This window comes from Rattus norvegicus, chromosome 4, assembly GCF_021556685.1.
Source record: "Rattus norvegicus strain SHRSP/BbbUtx chromosome 4, alternate assembly SHRSP_T2T, whole genome shotgun sequence".
NCBI classification, from domain to species: Eukaryota; Metazoa; Chordata; class Mammalia; order Rodentia; family Muridae; genus Rattus; species Rattus norvegicus.
Window position 1 is genome coordinate 52,376,165 of NC_141537.1, and position 27,275 is coordinate 52,403,439.

The following is a 27,275-nucleotide window of genomic DNA, read 5'->3' on the forward strand; positions in this document are numbered from 1 at the left end:
CATTCTAATCACCTACTTGGAGTTTTTCTCAGATAAAGTTGGGACAAGTTGATCCAGGGGTGGGGGTGGGGGATCACTAACAAACTGAAGAAAGCCAAAGAATACAGAAAACAAGCTTCTGAAGGTCGGAGATTGTCTCCCAGCGAAAGGACAAGGACCTGACCATTGTCCAGAGCCCGTGCTAGTTCTCTCTACAGTACTTGTAGGAACATTGAAAAGAAGTCCTGCCTGAGCTCTCTCCCTCAGACAGAGGCTTTGAAGAAGGCTATAATGGCTCTTTAGAAATGACAGGGCTTATGTTTTATTCCTTGTGGTCTCACTAAAACGAAACTTTCAGCTGAAAGCCCCCTCGGACTCGTTTCTCTCATTAGTGACAAAACCTTTGCAAACATGCCTACCTGGTAACACCAAGACCTTTGCCTTTCAGAATTTGCTGAAGCTGACACTTCTGCTTTTCTCAGACTGTCTACTTTACTTACTGTGCACCGTAGAGCCAATAATCACCAATAACTGTTGGAACTACTTTTAAAGCATCCCCTAGAAATAGTTAGGTTGCCCTGCTGTTTGCCTCACAGCAGAAACAAACCCCAAAGCAAACTTTGTTTAAGCCTTACTCTGAATCTGAATCGTCACACTGCTTATAATTTTAAATTGCTAAGTTTGTGTATGGCTTATTGGCTTGGAGACAGAAGCTGCTTTTGTCAAATGACAGCGAATAATGACCGATTTTCAGACCCCTTTTGTGCGTGACATTGAAGTATTCCTTTCTGTTCTGTTCAGCGCTGGCGTGGGGAGAACGGGCACATACATTGTTCTAGACAGTATGCTACAGCAGATTCAACACGAAGGAACCGTCAACATATTTGGTTTCTTAAAACACATTCGTTCTCAAAGGAATTATTTGGTGCAAACAGAGGTATTGTTTCTTAAATATTTTTTTGGGGGGGGTCTTTTTTTCGGAGCTGGGGACCGAACCCAGGGCCTTGCGCTTCCTAGGCAAGCGCTCTACCACTGGTTAAATATATCTTTATTAATCTAAGGTGTGGGCATGACACTGAAATCTAGGTATGTTATTCTCTGAGTCCAATAAGGAGGGACTACTTTTAGGGAGGATAAAAATGACAGAATGCATTGGTCATGGTCTGAAATCTGAAGTCCATCAGCGAAGCCATCCTTTGGAAGCTTGAAAAGGTGCATGCTTTCTTGCTTTGTTTTAGATTCTGCTGGCCATAAGTATCCTTAGTCTTGGGAGCATTAGTCTAATCACTCCCTCAGTCTCCTTATAGCTGTCTTCCCTGTGTCTAAATTTCCCTCTGCTGATATGAATCCAGCCACTGTGCTTTGACAGCTGAATTGAAAAAAGTCTATTATATTTGTAGTGGCCCTATTTATCTTTAGAGGTATTCCTGTGTTGAGCTACAACTTATCTGTTGGGGGAATGCAATTCAGCCTATAATACTAAGTTACAAGTAAATCCCAAGCCAGCAAAAATCTGCCCATCTGGGGACAAAAATGAAGACTATCTTTCAGATGGCACTAATTCTGGTAAAGATCCAGAACCAGTAGGACAGTGAACATGTTACCACAAACCTACAGCTGCTCAGCACAAACAGTTAATGGATTTGGTTTCTTCTATTTAAAATACATGATCATATACAAGGCAGGAGTTTATAAACCTGTGTTCTTCTCTCCTTCTTTCAAATAAAAATGACCATAGATTAAAAGCTATGATATAACCCTAAGAATAACCAGAAATATGTGACGAATCTGAGACAAAATAATAATTAAGAGGAAAAAAAACACATCCATGGATGAAGTGACTTTCCATCAGATAGGACCAGAAAGAAGTGAGCTATAAGACAATCATTAGATATAAACTAGACAAGCTTGAACCCAGTGGTTCCAGTTTGTTCTCTGTTGCTGTGACAAGACACTGGGCAAAACCAGGTAAGAAAGAAAAGGCCTTGTTTTAGCTTACAGGTTACAGCCCCCCAATGCAGGGAAGACAGGACAAGAACTGAAGCAGAGACTCTGAAAGAAGGCTGGCTTCCTCAGCTACCTTTCTTATGCACCAAGACCCACCTACCCAGCAATGGTTTCATCTACAGCGGAGTGTGGTGGACTCTCCCACATCCATTTACAATCAAGAAAATGCCCCCACAGACACACACACACACACACACACACACACACACACACACACACATTCCTTGATTGAGATTTCCTCTTCCCAGCAATGCTCAGTTTCCTGGTACCTAACCAGGAAACCACTCTGCTCCTGTGTGACAGGGCTACAGGACAATATAGCCACAAGAGCAAGTCCACCAGAAGCTGCTCAAGGGAGCATTCTTCACAGGAAAGTGGGGTTCAAGACAGGAAGGCAGAGGACTTGGCTTTGCCCTTCGAAGTCTTCTGTCTTCCTTCCAATCCACCAAGACCAATGAGACACACACAGAAGAGGAATAAGAGAGTATTTCTGCCTGGGCCTCCTCCTCTCCTGTCCATCTTCCTACCAGGCCTCATTAGCAACCTTTGGCAGGGCCACTCACAACCATTATATTGAACTCTAGCTTTCTGCCCAAACGGAAGTCTCTACATTTGTCAGAAAACGTAAAGCAGTGCTTCTCTTGCGGTTGTTTCCTCAGGAGCAATACGTCTTCATTCACGACACACTGGTTGAGGCCATACTCAGCAAAGAGACAGAGGTGCCTGACAGCCACATCCATTCCTATGTTAATACACTCCTCATACCCGGACCATCAGGCAAGACAAAACTAGAGAAACAATTCCAGGTGAGTTTGCTCGCTCAAATGTCTCTCAAATATCACCACAGAACGGAACGTCACTGTAGCTCCTCATTTGACTAGACAAGGCCAAGTGGAAGAGCTGGGAGTGTTCTAGAATAATGGCTTTGTGTTCCAACCACCCTTGCTCCTTACAATAGGTTACAGCGCCACATGGTAAATTTTAAAGAGATGCTTAATTCTGAGTAGCAAGAGGAAAAGTTGTCAGAAACCCTAGACTAACTTTGACAAATGCAGACACCACCCAGGAAAGAAGGACATGGAGAATAACGGAATGAACAGACAGGACTTACAATACAAACTGGATAAGTGCTCTTTTTGCTTTGAAAAAAACCAGACCACTTCAGCACAAGTGTAGTGGCTCAGGCTGTTCCTGCTACTCTTTGAAACAGCCTGTGTCTCACTTGAAACCCTCGGACTAAAGTAGGCCACCCACTTACAATAGCTTCCTCAACCTCAGTTTCTCCCACTCACCTGTCTTGAGATAGAAAACCAGAGTGTTTGTGAAGGGGAGGCATGCCTTGCTCCCAAACTTCCGAAACACAAGCTTTCTGACTTTCAGAAATTACTTTGCAAAGATTTCAGCAAGTGGGTGTTAGCAGACCTGGCTCTCATCTCAGAGAAAGTACAGAACGAGGGCTATGATTTTTCTGCACACAACCCCATGCTATTCTCAAACTTCTGAGAGTTCCAGGAGAAACAGGGCTAATTTATAAGGAGAGCATATCTAAGAAGGATTTTAAAAATCCTGGGGATTAATCTCGAGATTCTTTTCTCCTTGCTATTTGTCTAACCTACAGCAGAGTATGCTAACTACCATCAATCCTCTGCCTCTGACCTTCTTGGAGCTGCTGTCTGTGCTCTGGGAATACAAAAGGGAGATTGGGGTGAATTCTAATCATAGAGCTTGTTTGCGGAAAGATGTCAGGCCTTGTTCAGCAGTGCTATGCAGATCCCACAGGATGCTTTGGAGAAAGTGTGCTGTACAGGTTCTTAAAAAGAACAAGTAAAGCATAAGAACTAAGCTTAAAGGATACCTTATGCAAGAATGAAAGGCCATCCCAGCAACCCAATTTTACATTTATCTCACCTGTTGTCAATAGAGCTCTCATTTAATATGATTTACCCACTACACGGTTACTTAAGAGCATTGATACGGCTTAAGCTGAATAATCCAGGATTTAAAAAGAAATACAAGAAACATTGAATTTAAAAGAGAGATTTAACGTTTTTATTCCTGCTCACAATATAAATAGGAAGGCAGGTATAAAGGCATACTATCTTATTTTTAAAAGCAATGTTCATTCAAGTTTATACAAAGGAAAATTTCCTTGAAACCAATTGTGTGCCTATTCCATAAATATTTATCAGATAGCCATTAGCTGCCAGGCTTTGGGGATTAATGCTAAACTGTAAACTTATGGGCTGGGTAATGACTCAGCTGCATGAACATGAGAGTATGCATTTAGATGCCTAGCTTCAAGGAAAAAAAGTTTCACACAAATAGTGCGGTACCTGTAATCCCAGACCTGTGGCAGGTGCACATGCGTCTCTGCTGTCTCATCTGACTAACTGAATTGGTGAGCTCCAGGTTCAGATAGAGAATTCCTGTCCAAAGAAACAATTAGAGAAAAACTGAGAAGGATGCCTGATGTCAACCTCCAACTTCCACATACACACGCACATGCGTACACATAGACACACACGCACGCACGCAGACATGCACACAGGTACACACTCACATGCATATACACACATAAAATATAAGCTTGAATTTCAAAAAACAAACATTTAGGAAGAACTAGAAAGATGGCTCATCAGTTAGGAGATTTGAACTGCTCTAGCAGAGGACCCATGCTCAGTTCCAACATCAACATAGGGCAGCTCATAACTGTTTGTGCCTCTGGCTTTAGGGAATCCAGCACCCACTTCTGGAATCCTCGGATACCTGAACTCACATGTATGCATACCCACACACAGACATAAAAATGTATACACATAGAATAAATTACATTTAATGTATATTGTATATATATTGAAATATATCTTAGAACAATTAAAAGAGCACATGCAAGGTGCTTGCAGCCTGATGAAAGATACAGATAAGAAAACAGACAAACACAAAACTGTGGAATGCACCACTGTGGCAGAAAAGGATGCCGTGGGTGTCCATGTAAAGGTATAATTTAGGGAAGAATGTTTACATCCATAAGAGGACTTGGCATTTAGCTTATAGGGCAATACATTTGGAAAGGAAAAGAGGCAAATATAGCTGCTCAGATTCTGTTAACTGGGAGGGGATGATGTCATTTCCTGTGACAGAGAATTCAAGAGAGAAGGTGCACATTTGCAAGATGTGGTAGAGGATAAGGTGGTCAGATAACACCTACAACCAGGTAACTCTGGAGTACTAGAAGCATAGTAGCAAGACTTGTATGATTAAATGGACCGACTGAGGTGCAGGGTTCCTCAAATAAAAAGTATATTTGGAATAGTGACTCTAAGGACGCATAGTCAAGCAGCCACTTCTGGTGATGGTCTTCTTACTAAATGGAAGTCTTAGGTTCTTCAGAGCATCATGTGACAATATGGCAAGGAAGTGTGTGTGCCTCAGTCAATGTGTGTAGTAGGCAACTCAATGCATCTGAATGGTAAAAGATTGGGCCTGGAAAAAGAGACTGGCCAGCTTGGAGAGGATTATTTGAAGGCTTGGAACTGGATAAGATGGTCACTAAAGATGAGGTGTTTGAGAAGGCTTGGGAGAAGGGATGGAGATACAGCCCAGTGGTAGAGCTTTTACCTAGCACACACCATGTCCTGGGCTCAAACACCAATTTTAAAAAAAAGAAAAAAAAGAAAAAAACAAAAGGCAAGGCTGAGGGGAGATAAGAGGGGTAAATGGAAGGCATGATAGAGTAAGAGATGGTGAGAAACAAAAGAATCCAAAGAAAGTAAGGTTTCAAGAGGAGAAAATGAACAGAAACAGCAAATACTACTAACATTTGTGGAAAGGGTAGGAGAGCTCAGGCCTGAGCCCCAATGACCTTTCCAATGGTTACTGCATTGAAGCCAGATAGCTGAGTTAAAAACAATGAAAAGACCATAGCAAGAAGCAAGCTCAGAGGTCTGGAGAGATGGCTCAGCAGTTAAGGACACTGACTGATCTTCCAGAGATCCTGAGTTCAAATCCTAGCAAGTGCGTGGTGGCTCACAACCATCTGTAACGAGATCTGACCACATTTTCTGGTGTGTCTGAAGACAGCCATGGTGTACTCATATACATAAAATAAATTAATTTAAAAGAAAGAAGAAGAAGCAAGCTCAGGGGAACAAGAAAGCCATTAGAGGAAGAGACAATTAGAGCAAAGTACATTGAGGTTAGGGCTCCTAGACGTATGTGGCATTCACACAGAGAGAGAAGAGATAGATGCACATATAAACACATGCACACATACAAATAATTTTATATATATGTGTGTGTGTGTGTATGTATATGTATATGAATGACTTGGCACTGAAAGAAATAATAAAGATAGGAATAATAAGCTAGAAAATATGAGCTTAGAGAATAAGACAGATTTTATGTTCCTTATTTTGATTTTATTGTGGGTTTTTGTTGATATTGTTGTTGATGGTGTTATTGGTCTGTTTTATTTGTTGGTTTTTCAAGACAGGGTTTCTCTGTGTAGCTCAGACTGTCCTGGAACTCTATTTGTAGACGAAGCTAGCCTTGAACTTACAGGGATCTGCCTGCCTCTCCCTCCCAAGTACTGGGATCAAAGGGATGCACCACCATGCCCAGCCTCCAGTGTATTTTAATAGGAGATATATGAGCTTCCTTTAAAATGAGGGGAAGAAAGAAAATTCAAATTAGCGAAAGTCATTAGTGTAAAGAGATAAGACTGAGAACATGGGGGGAAGGAATGGGTTCTAAAACAGGAAGACCTTAGTGGTTTGCAGTGTGTGCGTACTTAGAAATGGATATACACCCTCTAAGATGTCCTCGATGCAGGAAAGGGTAAGTATTCACAAACACAGCAGAGCCATGCTAAGGGTGATGGCATACACCCGGAATCTCAACACTCAGGATGCTGAAGCGTAAGGATTTCCACAACTCTGATGTCAGCCTGGACTAAGAGTGAGACCCTGTTGTTTAAAAAAAAAAAAAAAAAAAAAAAAAAAAAAAAAAAAGAAGACTTGAGGAAATGGATCATGATTATAATTTAGAAATATTTTCTCTTTTTTTTCTTTTCTTTTTCTTTAGGAACTGGGGACCGAACTCAGGGCCTTGTGCTTGCTAGGCAAGCACTCTACCACTGAGCTAAATCCCCAGCCCCCCTAGAAATATTTTCTAAATTTAAAAACATACTATAAGTGAGGTTGTGGAGGAGGACATAAGTAAGGCTTTGCCAGATTTTTAAGAAACAAAAACTTCTAAACATTGGCAGAAAGAAACAAATCTCAGTGGAAAACCAACCCTGTCTATTTATTGAATATATAAATATTTGATACCAAGATAGTGTGTGCATAAAACACTTATAGAGTAGTATCAGTAAAATAGAATTTAGGGTTTCAGTGACTGGAAACCAGCACCTGTCCTGATGAAGTAGTTTGTAGGATTCATTCCAACAATTCAATAACTAACACTAGTGAAAATAAGTAGAAGAAATGTAAGGTGCACAGCCACAGAGGAACCCATCAGGACACACCTACAGAGGAAGCTGTCAAGAAGATTCTCTCAAAATCAAAGGGCTTGAAATCCAGCAGAGAGGCTTCTGGGACTTCACTCAAAAGGGGCTTCCTTCAAAAATCTCCTGGGATCTAAAGAGTGGGCTATGTTTACATTAAATGTCATTCTTCCTTGAGGTGTGTCAGTGTTTGCTTGGGGATCTGGGTGAAGTGCATGAAATGACCTGTACATTTCCTTGCCTCCCTTGTCAGCTTCTGAGTCAGTCAAATATTCTTCAGAGTGACTACTCCACGGCCCTGAAGCAGTGTAACAGGGAGAAGAACAGAACATCCTCCATCATCCCCGGTAAGTCACACAGAATCTTGCAAAACCAACTGGGTGTTTTAGTTTCCTGATAAAACACTTCTATGTCTCTCAGTCATAATTATGTATACTAATTATGTTATGTATACTGTCACATTGTTCTAATTATACCCAGTATTTGATTATTAAAAATAACTCGAATTCCTGAAGTCTAATAAGAAATTGGAAATTTTAACTTTAACAATTAGTAGTCACCGAAGGTATTCGCTGACAAACGCAATTGCACTTTGCATTCGGGAGTTGTCGTTGGGGGTGGGGATGGCTCCGTGCTGTGAGTATGCTTCTTTACCTGCAATGTTCTGTGTTTCAGTGGAAAGATCGAGGGTGGGCATTTCATCCCTGAGTGGGGAAGGCACAGACTACATCAATGCATCCTATATTATGGTAAGTCACAGACATCATGAGAGAATCTACTAGAATTAATAGTAGAGTGGGCTCCGGAATGCAGGAACAGCATCTGTCCAATACAGTCAGTCCGATACAATGACTATGGCACACGGTCTTTAATGGCCGGAGGCATAGCAGCATACCTTGCTGGGACTGAAGAAACTTCATTCGAAATCCATAAGGAAATACGGGGTCCCAAATTCACCATTCAGAGCTGATGAGTAGACATAAAATGTATTTTCATTCACCAACTTCAACAGAATACAAATTCACTAAAATTAGCACCCCAGGTTTGCAGCAGAGCTCAGCCCTAACCACTGGGTTAATTTGCAGGAAAAATAAATATGTAAAACTTTCTGCATTTAGGTCATCTGAGGAACAGATCGGTGCTTTGGTGGCTTTTGTGTGCACTTTATTGTCATGTTAGGGTTGTCAATCACACAGCTTGGTTTCAAATGAACGAATCTTAATATTCATTCACATACCACTGTTCTTTTTTTTTATCTTTATTAACTTGAGTATTTCTTATTTACATTTCGATTGTTGTTCCCCTTTCCGGTTTCTGGGCCAACATCCCCCTAACCTTACCCCTCCCCTTTTATGGGTGTTCCCCTCCCCATCCTCCCCCCATTACCGCCCTCCCCCCAACAATCACGTTCACTGGGGGTTCAGTCTTGGCAGGACCCAGGGCTTCCCCTTCCACTGGTGCTCTTACTAGGATATTCATTGCTACCTATGAGGTTGGAGCCCAGGGTCAGTCCATGTATAGTCTTTGGGTAGTGGCTTAGTCCCTGGAAGCTCTGGTTGCTTGGCATTGTTGTTCATATGGGGTCTCAAGCCCCTTCAAGCTCTTCTAGTTCTTTCTCTGATTCCTTCAACGGGGGTCCCATTCTCAGTTCAGTGGTTTGCTGCTGGCATTCGCGTCTGTGTTTGCTGTATTCTGGCTGTGTCTCTCAGGAGAGATCTACATCCGGTTCCTGTCAGCCTGCACTTCTCTGCTTCATCCATCTTGTCTAATTGGGTGGCTGTATATGTATGGGCCACATGTGGGGCAGGCTCTGAATGGGTGTTCCTTCTGTGTCTGTTCTAAACTTTGCCTCCCTATTCCCTGCCAAGGGTATTCTTGTTCCCCTTTTAAAGAAGGAGTGAAGCATTTGCATTTTGGTCATCCTTCTTGAGTTTCATTTGTTCTATGCATCTAGGGTAATTCAAGCATTTGGGTTAATAGCCACTTATCAATGAGTGCATACCATGTGTGTTTTTCTGTGATTGGGTTACCTCACTCAGGATGATATTTTCCAGTTCCAACCATTTGCCTATGAATTTCATAAAGTCATTGTTTTTGATAGCTGAGTAATATTCCATTGTGTAGATGTACCACATTTTCTGTATCCATTCCTCTGTTGAAGGGCATCTGGGTTCTTTCCACCTTCTGGCTATTATAAATAAGGCTGCGATGAACATAGTGGAGCACGTGTCTTTTTTATATGTTGGGGCATCTTTTGGGTATATGCCCAAGAGAGGTATAGCTGGGTCCTTGGGTAGTGCAATGTCCAATTTTCTAAGGAACCTCCAGACTGATTTCCAGAATGGTTGTACCAGTCTGCAATCCCACCAACAATGGAGGAGTGTTCCTCTTTCTCCACATCCTTGCCAGCATCTGCTGTCACCTGAGTTTTTGATCTTAACCATTCTCACTGGTGTGAGGTGAAATCTCAGGGTTGTTTTGATTTGCATTTCCCTTACGACTAAAGATGTTGAACATGGTCACACTACTTCTTAAAGTAAATGTGTCCACAGCACTTAACTTCGTATACCCCAGTTTAATCACCTTTAAAATGAAGATAGTTCTATCTCACAGATTCCTGAATAGGAAGAAAACTGTACCTAGCATGTAGATACTGACCAGTAAATGTTGGTTGTAATACATTATTATTTCAACATTCAGTCTACAGTTAAATATAATACTTTAACATGAAAACACATTTCTCTGCATAGTCATATGTCAGGGCTCTTTATTATGTTCTTTGGTTTTGTAGGGTTATTACCAGAGCAATGAATTCATCATCACCCAGCACCCCCTTCTACACACCATCAAGGACTTCTGGAGAATGATATGGGATCATAATGCCCAGCTGGTGGTTATGATTCCAGATGGTCAAAACATGGTAGGTCATTTTTCTGTTCCTTACTTATAAAGAAAATATATTACAATAGCCAGAAGCCTATCATACAAACAAGAAAAGTATTCGTTTTGTTTTTTTTTTCTATAGCTAATAGATTCACTGGAGTCATGCACTGCTAGACTGGATTGGTTAAGGAGTTCCATTGGGTCAAAGAAGTGAATGAGAGATCTAAATGAAGTAGATCTGAGTTTCTAAATACGTATTCATGGCACTGCTTAAGCACACCAGGAAGGCTACACAAATGACACCAGTTTACACACATCCATTTGCATGTTTAGGATAAAATATATAGTATTGTAATGAAATCTCTGCCTAAACCTCTCATTTTTATTTTATTATTTTATTTACAATTTCACAAAATTCATAGTTGAAGAAGTAGTTACATCCTCTTAGTAGTGCCAACCAAGGCTCTTTTATGAAGGAGAGATTTAGGAAACTTTTAAATTGATGCTTTGAGGATCTCATCCATGTATACAATGAAGTAGGCCCATCCCTCCCCCCAACTCTTTATGTATTTCCCATCACATACCTCTTCCAACTTGATGTGTTTTTTTTAATAACTTACTACAATTATTGTTGACCCTATAAGCATGGATATAGCAATGTGCAGGGAACGTGTGCATCCTACAGGTGGCCATAGCCCCAAAGAAGAATGAATCTCCCTCTCTGAGCTGCTCTCACCTGCCAATAGCTTATCAGCTAGGGTGGCAACCCAGGACTTCCTCTCCTCGCTGTGCTAGAAAGCTTCACTTTAAAAAAAGAAATGTGAACTCGTATGGGAAAGAACTCTTTAGGACCACAATGTCACTGACACATCCGCTCTTCTGTGTTTGTAAACATAAAGAGTCAGTCAAACTTAATCTGTGACTTGGACTTGTCATCCTGATCTCTCATACTCAGTTCATTTGTCTAAAGTCACAGAGATTCCAAGTCATGCTAGAAATCGGTGAGTCCTCTCTTTAGTCATCCTACTCAATTGGCAGTTCCAGAAGCAACCAATGCTACAAACCAGAGCACAAAATGCCACGGCATTCGTTTGGGTTGTGAGAGATTTTGTTTCACACATAAATCCAATCTGCATTAAGATTTCAAGGACATTTTAATGGTAGATTTTGTTCTTTAAAGAAAATTTTGATTTGAAATTTCTTTGCCGAGCATTTGAACTGATTTTTCCAATCAGACCAATGAACTATTTCAAGAAAATCTATATATTCTCCCTTGGTCTTTCTCAGGCAGAGGATGAATTTGTTTACTGGCCAAATAAAGATGAGCCCATAAATTGCGAGAGCTTCAAAGTCACGCTTATGTCTGAAGAACACAAATGTCTTTCGAATGAGGAAAAACTGATAGTTCAAGACTTCATCTTGGAAGCGACACAGGTATGAAAGGAAATGGGTTAGAGGATAACTTCCCTCCTGCTCATGTGTAAGACATGTGGTGACTTGGGAATCTATTAGAAGTGGAAATGACTACGATTTCGCACAAAGTGAGGCAGTTCTAGAGATATTCCTGTATTTATCATTTTTACTTCCAAAAATCTTACAGAATCACCAAACTACTAATTGTTTTTGCTAAACTATACAATTCTTGACTTCTGTGTACACAGAAAAGCAAAGATTTCTCTTTTACTTCAGATTGGTTGCCAATAGAACATAGGTTGAAAAATAAACAAACTAACAGAAATAATTCTAATTCTCTTTGAGATTTTTTTTTTCTATAGATGGGTCTTTGGCCTGCTTATGTATGTCTATATACAACATGCATGCAGTGCCCATGGCAGCCAGTAGAGGGTGTCAGATCTACTAGAACTGGAGCTGCAGATGGTTGTAAACCACCATGTGTATGTTAAGAATCGAACTCAGGTTCCCTGGGAGAGCAGTCAGTGCTTGTACTTGCTGACCTATCTTTTCAGACTCTTATTATAATTCTTGTTTTAGAACCAGCACTTACCTTGTGGTGCTTTCTTCCATAGGTGTGTCCATGTAGTGAGAAGGCTATTTTAAGATGATACTCAGTAGATACCCATTGCTTGTCATATGCGTTATTCTGACCACCCCCATTACCTACCTCAGCCTTAGGAAATAGGGCTTTTTCCTAGTGTTATACAGAAAACACACCATACAATAAGTATTTGGGATTGATTCCAGTTCAATGCATCAGTTATATAAATCAAATGACATTGATGTCTGAATTTCCAGAAAGCCGGACCGGGAATGAGGGGTAGTTCTAAAGCAGTGGTCAGGAAAGCAAGATGAAGTAGGCATTTTCATGCACGTCATAGCTAACTGTGTCTTACATGTCATAGCTCTTGAGTTCAGTAAAGAGGTAAAAGTTTATGCTGTGGACCAGACTCATTTCAACTTCCGGGAAGTTTATTAAATGTCCAAAGTCAAAATCTGGGAGTCCGTTAATTATTTTTTTATAAGGATGATCTTTAACGTATCTAGTATTACATAATAAAATAATATTCATAAGTTATATAAAATATATCAAAGTGATACACTAGGTGATCTGCTGGCTACTGAGTTCAATAAAGGAACACAGCCTTGACCTTTGACCAAGATCCTTTATGCTTTCACTCAGCCATCCAATCCTCTCTTCAAATATAGTGGCCGCTTCTCCAATTAGTGTTTGCTGATCTCTGGATTTACTTAATAATTCTATCTAATAATAATAATTATTAATAATAATAATAATTCTATCTCTGTTTTCTTTAGACTGTGTTGTTCTTATATTCTGACCCTTATGTAAATTATGAGGATGTTTTCAAATATTTGCTGCCTTCCCTCATTATAATATTGATGCCATTTATTTACACAATTGGGCAAAAGTCAAATCTGTTTGCTCCCACTGTCAACAAATCAGGGCGTTTTTTTTTCCTATCCAAAATTGGGGTACTACTTGTTTAAAGTTGGTTTTGTTTTCTTTCTGCTTCACTTTGTTTTGTTCAAAAATTTGCAATTTCAAATGGTACCTGATTGAATATGTTCATCTACATGAAAATGTTTCTTATAAGGGATCCCTTATAAGTTACTGAGAATGAAGTCCCTCAGTTTTCCAGTGTTATGATTGTTTTTAAAGTGGTCCTACGAGATACCTTCTGATTCACAGCTCATGAGAAACCTGGAACCTCTTCAGCACTGCTTATGTTGAGGCTGAAAAGGTTTTTTATTTATTTATTCATTCATTTATTTATTTACTTATCTATTTTGCTTCACTAGTTTTAATTTTCCTTACTGAAAATTAAGGTAAATATCTTTCCAAAAATGTATTGCCCATGGCATTGATAACTCATTCCTACTCGTATGGTTCCTCAGGGGTTTGGCCCAAATTTCCATTAGCACCTTAAAATTCTATTTACGTACTTGCGTGAGGGCTTTTTTATATTCTACATATCAGCTCCTTTCCAGCTACACATGTTGCAAATATTCTTTTATATAATTTTAACATTTTTAATTTTATGTAAATGAAAATTTACAAGTTTAAGCCATGTGGATTTTACTGCCCTCCCCATTGCATTTTGTTAGGAAGAATCTACCATTTAGGATTCACTGTTCAAAAATCCTGTTGGGGTTGAGGAAGCAGTGCAATAGCAGAATGAATGTTTAGCCCTCAAGGATATCTAAATTCTAGTCTTTGCACCAAAACCAAACTGAGAACCAAAATAAAATATGTCTGAAGTTGATACTTACCTACATAGCACTGTTTGCTAAATGTCTTCTAATATTCCTATAGTTTCTGTATTGCATTGTGCAAGCCAAGAGTGCACCTTCATTATTTGCCAGGTGATATTATTATTGTCCTAGTGACCTCGTGCTCACAGATCAGCAGTACCCGTTCAGGCACACATCTGGTATGACTGTGTGTATGGACTTGTTTCTAGCAATACTACTTCCTTTCCGTGGGCTCCTTGTCAATCTCTCTGCTGACCTGGAAATGCCTTCATTCTAGCTTATAATAATTCTTGATATCAGATAAGCCAATTTCCCGTCACGATTTTCTTTGTTAGCAATACTTTGGTAGTTTGGGAAGTTTACGGTTACTACATAAAATTGATCCTGAGACACTTGTTTTTAAATAGAGCATCTCATTAAGTTCATTTAGGAAACTGGAGATCAGAGGTTTATTTCACTGTCGCATCATCTGGTTAATCCCACAAAAAGAAATCGAGACTGAAGTTCAAAACAGACATCCACCCACTTGCCAGAGGTTTTCTTATTGTGTTGTCTAATCTCATTCTGTTGAGTGCTGCTGATGTTTGACGCGTTCTCTGTGCTCTTTTCCAAACACATTTTAACACTGAAGATTCCCTTTTGTAACTTAAAATTGAGCAGTGCAGATACATCTTTATGGCACACTTTCATGGTTTATTAGTATTAGCATGATTCACTCACAAGTAACATTTTTCATTATTTTATTTCTATTCACTTTACATCCTGATCAAAGCCCCCCCTCCCTCCTCTCCTCTCAGTCCCACCTTACAATCCCCTTCCCCCATTACATTAGAAGGGAGGGGTTGAGGCGATGAATCAGTCAATAAAGAGCTTGCCCCTGAAGCATAAGAACCTGGGTTCAATTCCAAGCACTAACATGAAAGCCAGGCCCAGGCGTACTGGGGAGGTAGAGGTAGGAAGATACCAAGTGTTTGCTAGGCCAACCAGTCTAGTCCAAGCCAGTAAGCTCCAGATAAAAGATCCTGTCTCAGAGAGTACGCTAGAGAAAACTTGTAGACATTTAATATCAACCTTTTACCTCCATGTGTACACATGTACAGCCACATACACAGGCCTAAACAGGAGATAATGTTTTACCCTGGTGAATGGATCTACTCGTGGTTAATATCCCACTGCAATGATTTTCTCCTTCCACAATCCAGGATGAACTACAAATAAAGCATTCACTATTTTTATCATCCAGCTTTGGTTTCTAAATTTTCCACTTATTCCGACTCACGATAAACTGCCACTAGCCCAGTATTACTCTTTTTAAAACATTGATCTGTTCTTTCTTCTCACAGGATGATTATGTGCTGGAAGTAAGGCATTTTCAGTGCCCGAAATGGCCAAATCCAGATAGTCCCATTAGTAAAACATTTGAACTTATAAGTATTATCAAAGAAGAAGCTGCTAACAGAGATGGGCCCATGATTGTTCACGATGAGTAAGTCTCATGGTCTTAGTCACTGATACCTCTGGATATGTGCATGGCTCTATTGTCTGCAGATCAGCCTGATGCTTTGTGTCTGTGTGTTGATCCAGCCAGGGTGGGTTAGCTGCTTATCATCAAAAGAGAACATTGTGCCTCCCTTGTAACTCCTGGTGAAGGCAGAACTCCTGTGTCTGGACACTGGAATCTGCCCTTAGGCTGTATGGGGAAGCGTTTGTTGAGATGAGACAGTGTTTCAGTACTGGACATGAAAAAACTAACGTAGGACACATCGTAGCTTTTTTCTTTTGAGAAAGGAGTAAAAATGACTATTGTTTGGTAATTGTTCATGCTTTGCCTAAGAGAGCAATCTTTACTTCATAATTTCTTCTGCATCTATAACAATAAGAAAGGCCAGCATTGTGTGTTAAATACCTATTCTGTAAGGTATGTAGTTTATATACTATAACCTCAGCCAAACATTTTCTGCCTGCCTCTTTCAAAGAATAACAATAATGAGGCATAATCAAACAGTAAAATAGTTTATAAAGGATCTGGTTTTTAATGGCACACTTGGCCCTGCCCCAAGTTCAACAATAATTCTATACACAATAAAAAGAAAGACAAGCCATTTCAAGGCTGTGTGCTCTGGGTTCCGAATGTACCTGATGTGTCTGATGGAGTCTTTGCTGTCTCTTTACTGCAAGGCATGGAGGAGTAACAGCAGGGACATTTTGTGCTCTCACAACCCTTATGCACCAACTAGAAAAAGAAAACTCCATGGATGTTTACCAAGTAGCCAAGATGATCAATTTGATGAGGCCGGGAGTCTTCACTGACATTGTAAGTGATGGACCTCACCTTTCACTGTTGAAATATCACTCCCTAGATGTTACTAAAGCTCTTGTTTTTTTTTCTTTAATCACACAAAAGGAAGGTCACAGAGGCCGATAGGTACTATTAACTTGTAGCATTCAAGTTGAATTACAAGTATGAACTTTACAGAAGACTGGCAGATAAAAAAAAAAAACTTTTAGTCACTCGGTACCCTTTTCATAAGATTCATTGTGATGCTTAAAAATACCTGTAGTGGAATTACCAATGAATGGGTTTGTTCAGCAAACTGAAGAGTTATATTCCTGAGGTTCAAGTTGAGGCTTCCAAGAACAGCCAGAGATATATCTCAAAGACCTATTCATTTCTTCCTGAAGCCGAACCCAGTTTCTGAAGTCAACAAATAACTAACTCATGGGTGCTTTTTAAGAGAAAAAAGACATGTACAGTAAAGAATGAGACACAGCCAGCACTGCTGGTTTCAAGGTTTCACTTAGAAATAACCTGAAAGTTGTTATTATTTTGGCAAAAGAATAGAAAGCTTGGTGAATGTCCTGGGTGGATGTCAGCGTCTTAGGGTCACTGTCAGCTTCTTAGCTGAGAACAGAGAAGGGACTCATAGGGAGATCTCTGGGGAGCATGACACCCCTTTTCTCAAGGCAGACCATCAAGCCAGACAAAATCACAGGGATTGAAAAACATTTGTTGAGCAGTGTGTTTGTGGAAGTGCTGTTCCTTGGTGAGAAAACAGCCATTGTTGAGCACTTTCCATAGACAGAAACATTGGATTACATAGCAATTAAAGAAAGGAAACTAAGACCCTGAGTTTTGAGGGTTGGGGATATAACTCAGTAGAATGCTTCCCTAACAAGCACAAGAACTAGTTTTGATTCCCCACATCAGATAAATCAGATAAAAAAAAAACTTGTCTGTAGTCTTGTCACTTGGGAGAGAGAAACAAGAGGATCAGAGGTCAAGGTCATCCTCATCTACGTAGTGAGTTCGAGACCAGCCCCAGATGTATAATAGAAGAGGAGGGAAAAAGGAAAGATGACGCTTTTATAAAGGCTGTGGATGCCGAGCACAGATGAAGTTTATCTGCATTGTCTTCCAACTCCAGGAAACAAAGGAATAAGAGCTGAGAGCTTATCACTGTCAGATGTGCAGGGCCTTCTTCTCTACGTTCAGTGACTATTTGCTTATTGCAAAGCGATTTGGGTTTAACCAAATAGATACAACGCAATAATATAGAATGTGCGCCTCGGCTGAGTACGAGCCCGTTAAATCAGCCCCGTGCCCTTATATGAGCCGTGCTAAAGTGTATCTGAAGTCATGCCTGGTTTTTGCAAACCCATGCCTCTGTTGAGCTTCCTGTCTGTATTCTCCCTTCCCGTGTGTTTCAGGAGCAGTACCAGTTTCTCTACAAAGTGGTCCTCAGCCTGGTCAGCACAAGGCAGGAAGAGAATCCATCCACCTCCCTGGATAGTAATGGTGCAGCTTTGCCTGATGGAAATATAGCTGAAAGCCTGGAGTCATTAGTCTGACGCAGAAAGGGTGTAGGACCACCCTCATCCAAGCAGTGTCTCTTTCTAAACTTAGAAAAATGAGTCCAGTTCTGTTATCTGTTTACTTCCCATGACCTGACGGTAACTCATTCTGCTGCCAAATTGACACCATTAACAACGTGTGCCTTTTTGAAAGACTTCTTGTAATCCACTTATTATGTTTGAACTAAAATGATTGAATTTTACAGTGTTTCTAAGAATTGAATTGTGGCATTTTTTTCCATATTGATTTTAACAACAACAACAAAAAAAATTTGTAGATAATAGGAAACACCAACCTTGGGAGATATTTGTTCTTAAGTGTCAAATTTTTAGCTGTATTTGTAGCAATCATCAGGTTTGCTAGAAATATAACTTTTAATATAGTAGATTGTAAGTAAACCACTTTATCCCCGATGATATTCAACATTTTACAACTGCAGTATTCACCTGAAGTAGGAGTGACAGTAACTTATGTAAATACTGCCCTGGTGTCTCCATGGACCAAATTTATATTTATAATTGTAGATTTTTATATTTTACTACTGTGTGAGTTTTCTAGTGGTGTACTTGAGTTTAATTAGCTTACTCTCTGGTCTTAACTTACTCTAAATGTCTTCTAAAACTGTACTGTGTTATCCAAGAAACTAACCTTCTTTCTGCATGTCATTTTAACTTTTGTGAAAATAGGAAACCACTTGTTTTAAAAGATGTTTTTATGAGAATAACACCTTACCAAACATTCTTTAAATGGTTTTTATCTGAGAAGTTGCAAAAATAAATATAAATATTGCCATTAACTTGTGTTCATTTGTGGAATGTTGTCCTGATCTATGTGTAGTGTGTAAAGTTATCTTCTATTCACCTGTTTTAATTGTTTTCTCAGAGGTTTACTGCTGAATATGCTCATTCTTTCTAGTTCTTATTGAACTCTGGTTGGCTGGTTCAACTCAGCTGTTTTAGCTCAAAACTCCTCTCCAAGCTGACTGATTCAGTCTGGCTTCTCTCAGCTCTGCTTGGCTCTGCTTGACCTCAAGCTAACTCTGGCAATTTGTTCTAATCTTCAGGCTCCTTATTATCTAGCTTCAACTGTCCCTGCTGACCTACACTGAACTTCATTAATTCACGAACAAATTATTCCATTGCACTGCACTGCACTGCAGAGTCCCAACTGTCTCAGTTCCCCACCTATTGACCCCTTGTCCCTGTGCTGCTCTTAAATAGCTTTCCTCCTGAGAGTCGAGCATATCCTATTTTTGACTCATTCTGTCAAATCTTTCTCTGATTCATCACTTTGTCGGCCCCTCAATTACACAACACTTTCCAACATGGCTACTTTCTCTACAAACTAATTTTACCTTAAAGGTCTGTATTAAGGCATGTCTGTATTCCAGCCAGATTACACAGACATGGGTTGTTGGACGTGATCCCTTCCCAGAGCAGCCATATTGCTGGATTAAAATTCCTCTACATGGTAGAAAATTGTGATTGTGGATCCCACTGAGAAAAAGTGAAAAGGCCAAAGTGAAATGTTTTGATGACATTCCTAACCGTATTTAATACACATCTCTTATTAGCCTACCATTGTCAAGTTTGCATAATATTTCACCTGGAATACCAATATGCTGACTGTATGATGTTCTGGCACATTACAATACTTCCTTCTTACTGCTATGTTGAGATGTTACAGTAGGTAGCTTTAAATATTTAGGTAAATAAGTGAAAAACACTGTACCCGTATTAAGAATCTAAACATCCTTGACCTTACGTCATAATCCACAAATGTTTCCCCCTATTAAGATAATCATCTTTAAAATAAAAGCAAGGTTTGAAGGAGGAGGAAGAAATAGCACAAAATAGAAATGTCTCGTTCACTCCCTAAGAGATTCTAACTAGTCCATCACCATTGGAGTTTCTAAACAGTTCTCCAGACATAGATTGACCTTAGAGCAACTTGTCAGAGAGGCTCGTTTGAATCGCTTCCTCCACCATTGTATACATGGCTGTCACCCTGGCTTTCACATTCCTGCTCTCATTTCAGTACCACGGTTGTAATAGTTCTGAACGATTCACAGAGAGATGGCCAATGCAAAGACTTTTTATCTTTGTTGCTCATTTATTTATTGTCTGTTCATATTTTTAAAAAACCTACCAGCATCAAGCTTCTCAAAATTAAGGCACTAAAATGTCAAAGGTTATTATTATACTTATCATTTCAAGTAAATGCTTTAAATAACATATACTGTTGAAATTATGCACTTCCTGTTTTTAATGTGTGCTGTCTGCTTGTTTTTAGATAATATTAAATGAGAAACCTTCCCAAGTTTAGCTGTGTGATATTCCGGTTTGAAGCCCAAGAGAACATACAAAAGGACCCAGGAAACTGTCTAGAGAGAACACAAATAAAATTGAAGCCAAAAAGAAAGGCTGAGCCCTTAGAGTCTTAGTGATATTCAGAGAAACATCCATGCCACTGTCCTTAGGGCACCAACCTATGGCAGATTGGTTTTTAAAAGCATGACTTTGGTCCATTCTATGTCCCTTGACATTCATCCATTTTATCAGTAGAACATATTCTCTCTCTCTCTCTCTCTCTCTCTCTCTCTCTCTCTCTCTCTCTCTTTCTCTCTCTCTCTGCCTCTCTCTCTCTGCCTCTCTCGCTCTCTCTCTCTGCCTCTCTCTCTCTCTCTCCTTCTCTCTCTGCCTCTCTCCCTCCGTCTCTGCCTCTCTGTCTCTGTCTCTCTAACTTTGTATTGATTCTTTGTGAATTTCACACTGTGTACCCAATCCACTCATCATCCTCTCCCTCTGTATCTTTCCTCTACACTTGCAACCTACCTCCACCCAAAGAAAACAAAACATAAAAAAATAAATGAGAGCTCTCTGCTCCCAGACCCCGTGGGAAAGAGACCTCTCCGCCTGGTCAGGTGGGCACTCCTGAGGCTGCATAAGCTCCCGGAAGGGGCGGCACAGGTCTTCCTGGTTGCTGCCGCCGCAAAGAGCCCATGGGCAGCACCCCGAGAGCGAACTTGAGCCTCGGGACCACAGGTAAGACAAACTTTTCTGCTTCAAGAAAGCTGCCTGGTGAACTCAAGACACAGGCCCACAGGAACAGCTGAAGACGTGTAGAGAGGAAAAACTACACGCCCGAAAGCAGAACACTCTGTCCCCATAACTGACTGAAAGAGAGGAAAACAGGTCTACAGCACTCCTGACACACAGGCTTATAGGACAGTCTAGCCACTGTCAGAAATAGCAGAACAAAGTAACACTAGAGATAATCTGATGGCGAGAGGCAAGCACAGGAACCCAAGCAACAGAAACCAAGACTACATGGCACCATCGGAGCCCAATTCTCCCATCAAAACAAACATGGAATATCCAAACACACCAGAAAAGCAAGATCTAGTTTCAAAATCATATTTGATCATGATGCTGGAGGACTTCAAGAAAGACGTGAAGAACTCCCTTAGGGAAACACAGGAAAACATTAATAAACAAGTAGAAGCCTAAAGAGAGGAATCACAAAAATCCCTGAAAGAATTCCAGGAAAACACAATCAAACAGTTGAAGGAATTAAAAATGGAAATAGAAGCAATCAAGAAAGAACACATGGAAACAACCCTGGATATAGAAAACCAAAAGAAGAGACAAGGAGCTGTAGATACAAGCCTCACCAACAGAATTCAAGAGATGGAAGAGAGAATCTCAGGAGCAGAAGATTCCATAGAAATCATTGACTCAACTGTCAAAGATAATGTAAAGCGGAAAAAGCTACTGGTCCAAAACATACAGGAAATCCAGGACTCAATGAGAAGATCAAACCTAAGGATAATAGGTATAGAAGAGAGTGAAGACTCCCAGCTCAAAGGACCAGTAAATATCTTCAACAAAATCATAGAAGAAAACGTCCCTAACCTAAAAAAAGAGATACCCATAGGCATACAAGAAGCCTACAGAACTCCAAATAGATTGGACCAGAAAAGAAACACCTCCCGTCACATAATTGTCAAAACACCAAATGCACAAAATAAAGAAAGAATATTAAAAGCAGTAAGGGAAAAAGGTCAAGTAACATATAAAGGCAGACCTATCAGAATCACACCAGACTTCTCGCCAGAAACTATGAAGGCCAGAAGATCCTGGACTGATGTCATACAGACCCTAAGAGAACACAAATGCCAGCCCAGGTTACTGTATCCTGCAAAACTCTCAATTAACATAGATGGAGAAACCAAGATATTCCATGACAAAACCAAATTTACACAATATCTTTCTACAAATCCAGCACTACAAAGGATAATAAATGGTAAAGCCCAACATAAGGAGGCAAGCTATACCCTAGAAGAAGCAAGAAACTAATCGTCTTGGCAACAAAACAAACAGAGTGAAAGCACACAAACATAACCTCACATCCAAATATGAATATAACGGGAAGCAATAATCACTATTCCTTAATATCTCTCAACATCAATGGCCTCAAATCCCCAATAAAAAGAAATAGATTAACAAACTGGATACGCAACGAGGACCCTGAATTCTGCTGCCTACAGGAAACACACCTCAGAGACAAAGACAGACACTACCTCAGAGTGAAAGGCTGGAAAACAACTTTCCAAGCAAATGGTCAGAAGAAGCAAGCTGGAGCAGCCATTCTCATATCAAATAAAATCAATTTCCAACTAAAAGTCATCAAAAAAGATAAGGAAGGACACTTCATATTCATCAAAGGAAAAATCCACCAAGATGAACTCTCAATCCTAAATATCTATGCCCCAAATACAAGGGCACCTACATACGTAAAAGAAACCTTACTAAAGCTCAAAACACACATTGCACCTCACACAATAATAGTGGGAGATTTCAACACACCACTCTCATCAATGGACAGATCATGGAAACAGAAATTAAACAGTGATGTCGACAGACTAAGAGAAGTCATGAGCCAAATGGACTTAACGGATATTTATAGAACATTCTATCCTAAAGCAAAAGGATATACCTTCTTCTCAGCTCCTCATGGTACTTTCTCCAAAATTGACCATATAATTGGTCAAAAAACGGGCCTCAACAGGTACAGAAAGATAGAAATAATCCCATGCGTGCTATCGGACCACCACGGCCTAAAACTGGTCTTCAATAACAATCAAGGAAGAATGCCCACATATACGTGGAAATTGAACAATGCTCTACTCAATGATAACCTGGTCAAGGAAGAAATAAAGAAAGAAATTAAAGAATCAACAGAACCAAAAGTTGGTTCTTTGAGAAAATCAACAAGATAGATAAACCCTTAGCCAGACTAACGAGAGGACACAGAGAGTGCGTCCAAATTAACAAAATCAGAAATGAAAAGGGAGACATAACTACAGACTCAGAGGACATTCAAAAAATCATCAGATCTTACTATAAAAACCTATATTCAACAAAACTTGAAAATCTTCAGGAAATGGACAATTTCCTAGACAGATACCAGGTACCGAAGTTAAATCAGGAACAGATAAACCAGTTAAACAACCCCATAAATCCTAAGGAAATAGAAGCAGTCATTAAAGGTCTCCCAACCAAAAAGAGCCCAGGTCCAGACGGGTTTAGTGCAGAATTCTATCAAACCTTCATAGAAGACATCATACCAATATTATCCAAACTATTCCACAAAATTGAAACAGATGGATCACTACCGAATACCTTCTACGAAGCCACAATTACTCTTATACCTAAACCACACAAAGACACAACAAAGAAAGAGAACTTCAGACCAATTTCCCTTATGAATATCGATGCAAAAATACTCAACAAAATTCTGGCAAACCGAATTCAAGAGCACATCAAAACAATCATCCACCATGACCAAGTAGGCTTCATCCCAGGCATGCAGGGATGGTTTAATATACGGAAAACCATCAACGTGATCCATTACATAAACAAAGTGAAAGAACAGAACCACATGATCATTTCATTAGATGCTGAGAAAGCATTTGACAAAATTCAACACCCCTTCATGATAAAAGTCCTGGAAAGAATAGGAATTCAAGGCCCATACCTAAACATAGTAAAAGCCATATACAGCAAACCAGTTGCTAACATTAAACTAAATGGAGAGAAACTTGAAGCGATCCCACTAAAATCAGGAACTAGACAAGGCTGCCCACTCTCTCCCTACTTATTCAATATAGTTCTTGAAGTTCTAGTCAGAGCAATCAGACAACAAAAGGAGATCAAGGGGATACAGATCGGAAAAGAAGAGGTCAAAATATCACTATTTGCAGATGATATGATAGTATATTTAAGTGATCCCAAAAGTTCCACCAGAGAACTACTAAAGCTGATAAACAACTTCAGCAAAGTGGCTGGGTATAAAATTAACTCAAATAAATCAGTTGCCTTCCTCTATACAAAAGAGAAACAAGCCGAGAAAGAAATTAGGGAAACGACACCCTTCATAATAGACCCAAATAATATAAAGTACCTCGGTGTGACTTTAACCAAGCAAGTAAAAGATCTGTACAATAAGAACTTCAAGACACTGAGGAAAGAAATTGAAGAAGACCTCAGAAGATGGAAAGATCTCCCATGCTCATGGATTGGCAGGATTAATATAGTAAAAATGGCCATTTTACCAAAAGCAATCTACAGATTCAATGCAATCCCCATCAAAATACCAATCCAATTCTTCAAAGAGTTAGACAGAACAATTTGCAAATTCATCTGGAATAACAAAAAACCCAGGATAGCTAAAGCTATCCTCAACAATAAAAGGACTTCAGGGGGAATCACTATCCCTGAACTCAAGCAGTATTACAGAGCAATAGTGATAAAAACTGCATGGTATTGGTACAGAGACAGACAGATAGACCAATGGAATAGAATTGAAGACCCAGAAATGAACCCACACACCTATGGTCACTTGATTTTTGACAAAGGAGCCAAAACCATCCAATGGAAAAAAGATAGCATTTTCAGCAAATGGTGCTGGTTCAACTGGAGGTCAACATGTAGAAGAATGCAGATCAATCCATGCTTATCACCCTGTACAAAGCTTAAGTCCAAGTGGATCAAGGACCTCCACATCAAACCAGACACACTCAAACTAATAGAAGAAAAACTAGGGAAGCATCTGGAACACATGGGCACTGGAAAAATTTTCCTGAACAAAACACCAATGGCTTACGCTCTAAGATCAAGAATCGACAAATGGGATCTCATAATACTGCAAAGTTTCTGTAAGGCAAAGGACACTGTGGTTAGGACAAAACGGCAACCAACAGATTGGGAAAAGATCTTTACCAATCCTACAACAGATAGAGGCCTTATATCCAAAATATACAAAGAACTCAAGAAGTTAGACCGCAGGGAAACAAATAACCCTATTAAAAATGGGGTTCAGAGCTAAACAAAGAATTCACAGCTGAGAAATGCCAAATGGCTGAGAAACACCTAAAGAAATGTTCAACATCTTTAGTCATAAGGGAAATGCAAATCAAAACAACCCTGAGATTTCACCTCACACCAGTGAGAATGGCTAAGATCAAAAACTCAGGTGACAGCAGATGCTGGCGAGAATGTGGAGAAAGAGGAACACTCCTCCATTGTTGGTGGGATTGCAGACTGGTAAAACCATTCTGGAAATCAGTCTGGAGGTTCCTCAGAAAATTGGACATTGAACTGCCTGAGGATCCAGCTATACCTCTCTTGGGCATATACCCAAAAGATGCCTCAACATATAAAAGAGACACGTGCTCCACTATGTTCATTGCAGCCTTATTTATAATAGCCAGAAACTGGAAAGAACCCAGATGCCCTTCAACAGAGGAATGGATACAGAAAATGTGGTACATCTACACAATGGAATATTACTCAGCTATCAAAAACAACGAGTTTATGAAATTCATAGGCAAATGGTTGGAACTGGAAAATATCATCCTGAGTGAGGTAACCCAATCACAGAAAAACACACATGGTATGCACTCATTGATAAGTGGCTATTAGCCCAAATGCTTGAATTACCCTAGATCCCTAGAACAAACGAAACTCAAGACGGATGATCCAAATGTGAATGCTTCACTCCTTCTTCAAATGAGGAAAAAGAATACCCTTGGCAGGGAAGGGAGAGGCAAAGATTAAAACAGAGACTGAAGGAACACCCATTCAGAGCCTGCCCCACATGTGGCCCATACATATACAGCCACCCAATTAGACAAGATGGATGAAGCAAAGAAGTGCAGACTGACAGGAGCCGGATGTAGATTGCTCCTGAGAGACACAGCCAGAATACAGCAAATACAGAGGCGAATGCCAGCAGCAAACCACTGAACTGAGAATAGGTCCCCCGTTGAAGGAATCAGAGAAAGAACTGGAAGAGCTTGAAGGGGCTTGAGACCCCATATGTACAACAGTGTCAAGCAACCAGAGCTTCCAGGGACTAAGCCACTACCTAAAGACTGTACATGGACTTACCCTGGACTCTGACCTCATAGGTAGCAATGAATATCCTAGTAAGAGCACCAGTGGAAGGGGAAGCCCTGGGACCTGCTAAGACTGAACCCCCAGTGAACTAGACTATGGGGGGGAGGGCAGCAATGGGGGGAGGGTTGGGAGGGGACCACCCATAAGGAAGGGGAGGGGGGAGGGGGATGTTTGCCCGGAAACCGGGAAAGGAAATAACACTCGAAATGTATATAAGAAATACTCAAGTTAATAAAAAAAAATAAATGAATAAATAAATAAATAAAAATAAAACAAACAAATAAATAGAACCATCTTGCTGTGTAAGCTGAAGTATGTCACAATGTATCACACAGTATACCCTGTTGCCCAAACAGCTTAACTTCCAAATGCTCACTACAAGGAGTCATTAGTCTGGTCCCAGGCCTCCAGCTTCTACTACACTACCAATACTGGATCCTCACTGGGACTCCTCTCAGATATCCTATTGTTGCCCTGTGTCATGGAGATCTTGCAGCTTTGGATTTGCAGGACCTGCCCTTCATGCTCCAGCAGTTCATAAGTTAGGTAGATGTTGGGGTGGGAAAACTCAAAGCCCTAGATCTGGGCCTGGGTGGTGGCTGTGTAGTTAAGCCTGCCATCTCTCTCAACTTTGCCTAGGTGAGGGGCAGGGCAAGGGGTAGCACTGCCTCTCTGGCTCTCCTGTCATGGGACCAGCTCTCCACCACTGCCCCTACTCAGGGACAAGCCAGGCTTCCCACTCTCATGCCACCAGAGCCAGCTCTACCTCAATGACCAAGGGAGGTGTGGGGCCTGCTCTCCCACACACTTCTTCTCTCAGTCTTCTCCTGTGTTCTATGACATCTCTTCTAGTGTC

General features: G+C 40.3%; 1 protein-coding gene across 4 annotated transcripts in view; it reads left to right on the forward strand.

The window, feature by feature from the left end:
* The window catches only part of Ptprz1 (protein tyrosine phosphatase, receptor type Z1), a 182,619-nt gene extending 163,866 nt beyond the window's left edge, over nucleotides 1-18,753 (forward strand). For all 4 annotated transcript variants that reach the window (XM_087656159.1, XM_087656160.1, XM_087656161.1 and 1 more), the window contains 9 exon segments: nucleotides 781-916; nucleotides 2,646-2,792; nucleotides 7,746-7,839; nucleotides 8,168-8,241; nucleotides 10,284-10,412; nucleotides 11,663-11,809; nucleotides 15,448-15,590; nucleotides 16,283-16,418; nucleotides 17,813-18,753. In XM_087656159.1, coding sequence (XP_087512285.1) covers nucleotides 781-916; nucleotides 2,646-2,792; nucleotides 7,746-7,839; nucleotides 8,168-8,241; nucleotides 10,284-10,412; nucleotides 11,663-11,809; nucleotides 15,448-15,590; nucleotides 16,283-16,418; nucleotides 17,813-17,953 — 1,147 coding nt within the window. In that variant the 3' untranslated portion in view covers nucleotides 17,954-18,753.
* Nucleotides 18,754-27,275: the final 8,522 nt, after the last annotated feature.